This window comes from Micromys minutus (genome assembly GCF_963924665.1).
Source record: "Micromys minutus genome assembly, chromosome: 11".
In the NCBI taxonomy this organism is placed as follows: Eukaryota; Metazoa; Chordata; class Mammalia; order Rodentia; family Muridae; genus Micromys; species Micromys minutus.
Window position 1 is genome coordinate 32,113,912 of NC_137980.1, and position 7,455 is coordinate 32,121,366.

General features: G+C 49.9%; 1 protein-coding gene across 1 annotated transcript; it reads right to left on the reverse strand.

Moving 5' to 3' along the window:
* Nucleotides 1-3,818: 3,818 nt before the first annotated feature.
* On the reverse strand, nt 3,819-7,238 carry PRDM8 (PR/SET domain 8; the record flags this gene model as incomplete). The annotated part of the gene is made up of 3 exons (XM_080925376.1): nt 3,819-5,431; nt 5,827-6,055; nt 7,020-7,238. The coding sequence occupies 3 exons, from the start codon at nt 7,236-7,238 to the stop codon at nt 3,819-3,821; spliced, it is 2,061 nt and encodes a 686-aa protein (XP_080781502.1).
* Between the last annotated feature and the right edge of the window lie 217 nt (nt 7,239-7,455).

Here is a 7,455-nt window from a genome sequence, read left to right on the forward strand (position 1 = left end):
CCACAAAAGCTTGGGAGATCAGGAAACAGAAAGGTCATTGGAGTGAGATGAGGACTTAAACCAGGAGATGCTATTAAAATAAGCTCTATTAATTCCAGAATCTGAGCTTGAGCTACCCTGGAAGAAAGGAGGGAAGCCTACCCTCCAACACCCCTCCAGGTGCCAGCCTTCTCCCTTCCCCCCACTTCCTGCTGTGCACTGTGCAAGGCCTATGGGCTCTGTCAGATCGGTTGGGGCTGCTGCTGCTCCTGCCTTGAAGTTTGCAGCACACTGAATTGGGCTACTTTCCTAGAAAAAAAACAGAATGGGTGAAAGAGCTGGACACTGCCCCTCCCCCAGGTGACACTGCTCAGGGACTTCAATGCTCAGAAAAAGAAGGCGTGGAGGAGGGGGGAAGGGCACTTCGCTCTTTTCTGGACTTTTCTGGTCCTTGTTTGTTCAACAGTTTCCCATCGGAGCTAAACATTCACTGGCAAAAACTCTTAAATGACTTACGTTATCAGGGACAAGTTGAACAGGGAACAGGAACCCATACTTCAGAGATCCCACACAGGACCTATCACTCAATTTGGTTACCAGACCCCAGCCTGTGTTTGCAACTAGTTCCTGCCCACCTTACAGAGACTGCCACACTCCAGACTCCAGGAGTACTTGGGCTGCAAGCTCAAAGCTGCTAGGACTTGGTAACTTTCCCAGATAAGATTTCATTTCAAACTTAACTCTCCAGTGTTGCGCGTTCCAGCAGATACACCTGCATCCCTTCAAGCCCCCTCCCTGTTTTTCAGGCCTGTGGGTGCACGCTGCACCCCATAAAGACACCCTGTAACAAATAGGATCCTCCGTGCGCAAATGCCTGGAGAAGGAGACCCCGGATGCCAGATCACTTCCAGGCATTATTCCAGGGACTAGGATACAACAAATGCTGAGAAGCAACTGGCTGACTTTGTGACCTGCTTTTCCGGGCAGGGCACTCAGAACTCAGGCCACCTGCATGGCCTGGAAGCTTGGGACACCTGGCATGGAATTTGTGGAACTGGCTTGTCACAGAGCCCTGTGACCTTGTTGCCTCTGCAGCTGTGTGCAGGCATTAATACAACTTCAGCCAATGACCTCAGCTAGGAGGGATTTGGAATTCTAGAAGCTCTCTTCTGGGCTTTAGATATGTGCATCTGACAGTGCCCTGTTAAAAGAAGACATTACCGGGTTTGCCTTGGCTAATGCCTAAACTAGCTTTGGGCATCCTTCCCCTGTGACTCCTGCCAAAATGGTCTGTGCACAGATAGGCATAGCCATCCCTGAACTAAAGCATCTGCATGCATGGGTCACCTAGGAGATAACTGGACTGTTGGGAGGCTTTCTACTTGATGGTATGTGTAAGTTAATAACCAAACCAAAGAGAATACAGAAGAGAATAGTACGTCTGCATGTGCCCTTCGGAAACTCCTTTCCAGGAGCAGTATTCCCTGAACTTTTCTCAGACATTCAGTTCTGTCTGAATCCTCACTGGTCATGAAGTTGTTTAAAGAAAAGTTGAAGTTCCAGGAAAATCTGAGAGAATAGAAAAGCAAATTCAAGTATTTTTTTGCTTAAAGGTAATTTTCAAGATGGGCTGTTGGCTCATTTTTAAATAGATAAGTCGGACACTGAGATTTAAGCATCGCCTAAGGACCACTTTCTCTTCACACCTAAGTATTCTCCTGTGTTCCTGATAATCAGTTTTCTTCACAACTAATCTTGGCCTTTTTTTCTAGAAATCTCTTGTTAGGTTCAATTATTTGTTTCACTGGGAAACAAACAAACAAACAAAACCTCTTCGGTGCTAGAAGTAACTTGAAGACACTGGCCAAGCTTCTCTGGTTTTATAGAAGACATAGATAATTCACAGGTACACCAAAGGATGTAAACAATGACAACACCAGCCAACATTAGCAGAGGTTAAACCCATAACTTTTGGACCATCCTATTTTTACTTAACACTTTGAGCAGGTTGAATGTAAAATCATCAGACTATGTTGGGAAAATTGAAAGCAGGCCTCAAAGAATCATCCTACCAAAATTGTATTTGAATGACTCCAATGTAGGCAAACAGCTTTTTCACCAAACAGTGGTCATATTCCCTAAATAAATTTACCACCCCTACAACTGTTCTTCACAGGCTACTGACTCTAAATGTAACTTGCTGCCTGGTGGCTTTAAAACAACAAAAGCTTCAAAATCCTTTAGGGAAAGGTTTTGGAAAACCTTAATGAAGACACGTGCGAAGTTCCCACTAGAGACCAATCTACAAGTATCCTTCAGACGTAAGGGAGAAATCAACAGAAAGAAAGGGGAGGTTATACTTCCATCTCTGGAAAAATGTGTTCGTGTGTGTGTGTGTGTGTGTGTGTGTGTGTGTGTGTGTGTGTGTGTGAAGTTGCTGCATAAGAAGGCTCATTGGTCATTCGGGTTTTACTGCAGAGGCTTCAGTGTACATCAGACATACACATGATGTTTTCTAATGACAGTGATGGTTCACAGAATCTCAGTCGGTTCCTCAAGTATCTGTCTTGGTATCACTCCCAGCTGTGCGGGTGTGGAAACTCAGCCCTGTGATACACCATCACCAAACCTCCATCTTTCAAACTGTATTACTTGACAAATTCTCTCCAGGAAAGTTCTAGAATGTGGGACATCCCTTGGAAGAAGCACCACTACTAAATCCTAATGTGGGCTTTTAAATCTCTTCTTGAAAATGCTGTCCAAAAACTGGTAACTTATGTAGAGATTAATTTTCTTCATTCTGGAAGACACCCCGAAACGTTCTGACAGATTACCTGTATGGCAATTACTGTGCCCAAGTGATTTGTCCTTGATCATTAAACCCAACACCTTTCAGTTAAAGACTCTTCAAGTCCTAATCAATACCTTTAGGCTCAAAACTGACTTGTAGTAAAGACCGGCAGAGAGGTCTCTTCCCTTCTTCTCAGGAAGTTGATGAGAATGCACTAACTCCACAGTATTATACTGACCTAAAAATATTTTGTAAACGTTCCAAATATTTGCTTTGAGGAAAATAGTTATTTATTGTCAAAGCATCCAACATACCTGGATAAACTATAAAGTTTAATAAATCTTTTAGGGATAAAAGAAACACATAACTATTGAGACTTCATTTCACTGGCACAAAATTACACTTTGTATTAAAAGGAAATACATATTTACATCATTGATAACATTCTTCACTGAAGTCTATAACCATGATACATGCACTTCCCCCTGGAAACTTAAACTGATCACCCCCTTTTTATTCATTCTGTTCATTTTTGTAAGAACACAGCTGTCATCGGGAAATGCAGAAAGCATCTCATCTTCCTCCATTACTTTATATCTAAAATAAACTTTGTCCTTACATATAATTATTACATCTAAACCATAAGTGCTTAATATTTAAGTAGAAACGTATGACAAATGCATCAATATGTTGCAATATATGACATTTTTTAAAATGTACCTTTGTTTTTGGGAAAGTGAAAATTCGTGCATTCAAAAGAAAACCCCCTCAAACAACCCACCCAATCCAAAATCCACCATCCTGTCTGTGCGTGCGTGCGTGCGTGCGTGCGTGCGTGCGTGCGTGTGTGTGTGTGTGTGTGTGTGTGTGTGTGAAATTAAACTTTTGGATGATGAGGCTCCTGGCGAGGGGAGGGGCCTGTGTGTGCACACGTGTTTGGTTGCCGTGTTTGGAGGCATAAGGTAGTGGTGGATGTCCTCGCGTGTGTGCTCCTGCAGGTGGCTTGACTGAGCTTGCACACGCGTGTAAAGCCGAAGTCTTTTGTGCATCAATTATGCGAGGTCATGTGCCTGGACAGGTGGTGACGCTCCCTGAAGGACTCGTTGCAAATGGGGCACTTGAGTTTCTCCTCCCGCCGCCGCTTCACCAGGGGCTCCAAGGCATACTCCTTTTTGTGGTGAGACCGCATGTGGTACACCAGGTCGGAGGTCATGCGGAAGGAGGCGTTGCACTTGGCGCACCAGTTCTGCGCGGGCAGACACAGGGAGGTGAAGGAGGGCGGCAGCAGGGTGAGCGCCGAGGGCAGTTGCAGCTGCAGGGGCCCCGCGGCCGCTGCTGCGGCAGCCGCAGCGGCGGCCGAGCTCTTGGGCCAGAAGGCGGTGGCGTAGAGGAAGGGGCTCTGCTTGGGCAAGCCACCGCCGCCGCCGCTCGCCAGGGGCCCGCAGGCTCCGTTCAGGTCCGCGGCCCCCTGCAGCTTCACAGCCAGCGGATCGGCGGAGGCCGGGTAGAGTCTGGTGGGACCCACGCCGTCTCCCGGGTGACAGGGCTCGAGCGCGCCCAGCTTCTGGCCGAGGACCAGCGGGGACAGCTGCGAGAAGGAACGCGCGGGCTGCGAGAAGGCGCTCTTCCGCTCGTCCGACGCGGCCGCTTGGCCGCCCCCCGAGCCCCCCGCGGTCCCCGCGGTCCCCGCGCCGCCACCGCCGCCCAGCTGCGACACCGAGGTGAATGCGCTGCCGCGCGCGGGGCTCCCGCCCTCCAGCCGGCCCGGCAGGGCGCCTCCGGGACGCGGGGCCAGCAGCTTCTCGGGAACCGCCGGCGACCCCGCCGCGGGGGTGGACGGGCCGGTGCCGCCGCCCGCCACACCACCTCCCACGTCCGGGTCCTCGGCCGTGGCCCCTGCGCCGTCTGTCGCCGCCGCCTCCTCCTGCAAGCCCGCCGCGCGGGCCGCCTTCTTCACTTCCACGAAGGCGCTGCGCTTCGCCTCGCCGGTCTCCGGGCTGGGCGGCGCGAAGAGCCGGCCGTTCTCCTCCAGGCCGAAGTAGCTGCCGGCGGCGCGGTACTGCTGCGGCGTGCACACCAGCTCCTCCTTGGAGGTCGCCAGCGGCCGCTCGGAGAAGCGCGCACGGCCGCCCGCCAGCCCCGCGCCGCCGCCCTCCGCCGCGGCCTCCTCCGGGAACCGCCTCTTGCCTTTGCAGCCGCCCGGAGCGACGCCGTCGGGACTCAGCTCCGCCTCCTGGTGGCCGCTGCCGCCGCCTCCGCCGACGCCCGGGGCCGCCCCCGCGCAGGTGCTGCCTCCCCGGGAGTTTTCCAGTTCCCGAGCCAGGTTGTGGAAGTCCGTGGACGGCTTGGCGCTGCCGGCACCCGCGACGCCCGGCGGGTTGCTCGCCTCTGGGGACGACGCGGGGTAGTGGTGGATGGGGCCGGCTTTGCAGAACTTGGGGCCCGGGATCAACGGCGCCTCCTGTTGCTGCTGAGGTGGTTGCTGCTGCTCTTTACCACCGCCGCCGTGGTCCTTGGTGCCCACGCCACCCCCTTGCTCGTCTTGGGGATTCGCATCAGTGCTGTGAAGTCTCTTGGGGCAGCGGAATCGCAGATGTGCCACGTAGGGGAACTCAAATTGGAAGCGTTGGCTGCATTCCAGACATGTGTAAGGAGATGACCCTGCTTAGTGAGCAAACAGAGCACACACACACACACACACACACACACAAACACACGTGCTTAGTTAGAATCATCCCCAGGCCACTTAGCCATCATTCCCCAAACAAATCCACTTTATCTTTTTAGAATAAGTGCCCATGAAGAGAATACAGTATTCTACTTGGTGCAACTTTCCTTCTTGATTTGAATTTTTATCAAGCCAGGCACTCCCCAACTTTTCCTTCCCCTATGTCCCGATTCCATTCTGGACAACACCTCAGAAGCTTCGCCCAGCCTAGGAAGGGCCCAAGAAAAGCAAGGTGCGCCCAGGGACCCTGGTCATTCCCTGGCTGGTCCCTACCTACACTTCTTCCCAGCTAGCGAAGGACCCGCGCTCAGGTCGCGAGCCAACCTACCGTTCATTTTGTGAGATCTAGACGGGCAGAGCAAGAGCAGCTCCGTCAGTTCTTTTCCGTACCAAACTAGTAACTCTTCATCTTTGGCAATCCTGCGGAGAGAACGGTAGAAGAGCTGTCCGTTTTTTATATAAGCTTCGAGATTCTGTTCTTCCTTATCTCGGGCTGATTGTACCAGCCGCAGCCACATGAGACCTTCTGAGGAACCATTTGCCGCCGAAGTGTCCACCTACAATATTTAAGAAAGACAAGAAGGGGGAGGGGCGGTCCACGTGAAAGACAGAAATCAGAAAAACCAGGGATATTTCTTCTGTTTGTCTTTTGGTTCTTTCCAAACAATTATCTGAAACCAAGTTTGCAAAAGTTGGCTAAAGTCGGACTGCATCCCAGTGTTTGTGATCAATGGGCACCACAGCCATCCATTGCAATACTGAGTCAGACTTCCTCGTTAGCCTCTTCAGCATTTCCTTTTCAGTTACTACACATGACAAAAGTGGGGGGGGGGGGATTTCGTGTGTTTCAGAAGTAAAAGGTAAGTTTGGGTCTTAGAAATGATTCTCTGCCCATCTTCCGAACTGTGGCATGAGGAAGGAATAACAGATTTTCTTCATGAGGAAAAAAACTAGGAACTGTGAGAGCTAGAGGGGTAGCGACTGGGAGCAACATTTAACATGTAAATAAATAAAAACAATTAATAAAAAAGCAAGACTGGGGACAGAGAGGCCCGTTACAAACACAAACGTGAATTTAACAATGCTTTGCTGCCAAAACAACATCTTTATTTAAATACAAACGCTGAACACTAGCTAACATTAACTAAAGAAAGCAATGATCCGGCTATTAATGTAACCTCTCAGGTTACAAAACAAAAATACTCAATACTTGTAAAAGTGCTTCCAAGGACTACTTAATGTGTAAACAGCCCCGTCCTAGTTAGGTCTCCTTAGCAATTTAGGAAATCCTGATCCAGGGAACCCAGAACTCAGGCACCAGTTCAGACCACTTTGCTATTGTCTTTTTCTTTTCTCAGAAAGTGACTTGATCATTTGCATCTACTTTTTATTTTTCTGGTTTTTCTCGTGTTCCCTCTGCTCTGACTGCTCAGCCGGTTACTTTGTCCTTAGGATGGCTCCTTGCTCATCCCCAACAGGAAATTACCCACAGACACCCCCACCACACTTGCTGAGACTCACCCGGAAGATGTAAGGTACAGTTCTCTTGTCCGTGGACTTGAGAGCCACGAAGGCTATGCTGTCATACAGGGAAGTGTGGCTCAGAACACACGGACCGAATATGGCGTTCTCCGGGATGTCACAGGTTGTATAAACACTGGTAAAGATGTCTGTGAGACACTGTTGGACAGCCTTGGCATCTCCATCCCATATGCCTCTCTGGATGCCCGAATCCTCCATCACTAGAGATAGATACCCAGGACAAGAAGAGAGTTGTTATTGTGCCTTTTCTGCTATGAACCTCGGCAGAGCATTTCCGCTGCCGCTACCGACATATTTTCTTTGCACTTGCCGGCTTTTTTACATAGCTCCTACTTTAAAAATAAAGCAGATCAATCTGGCATGCTTTAAAGATGCCAACTTCCGAAGTATTATTCCATCCTTTTAAATAACTGGA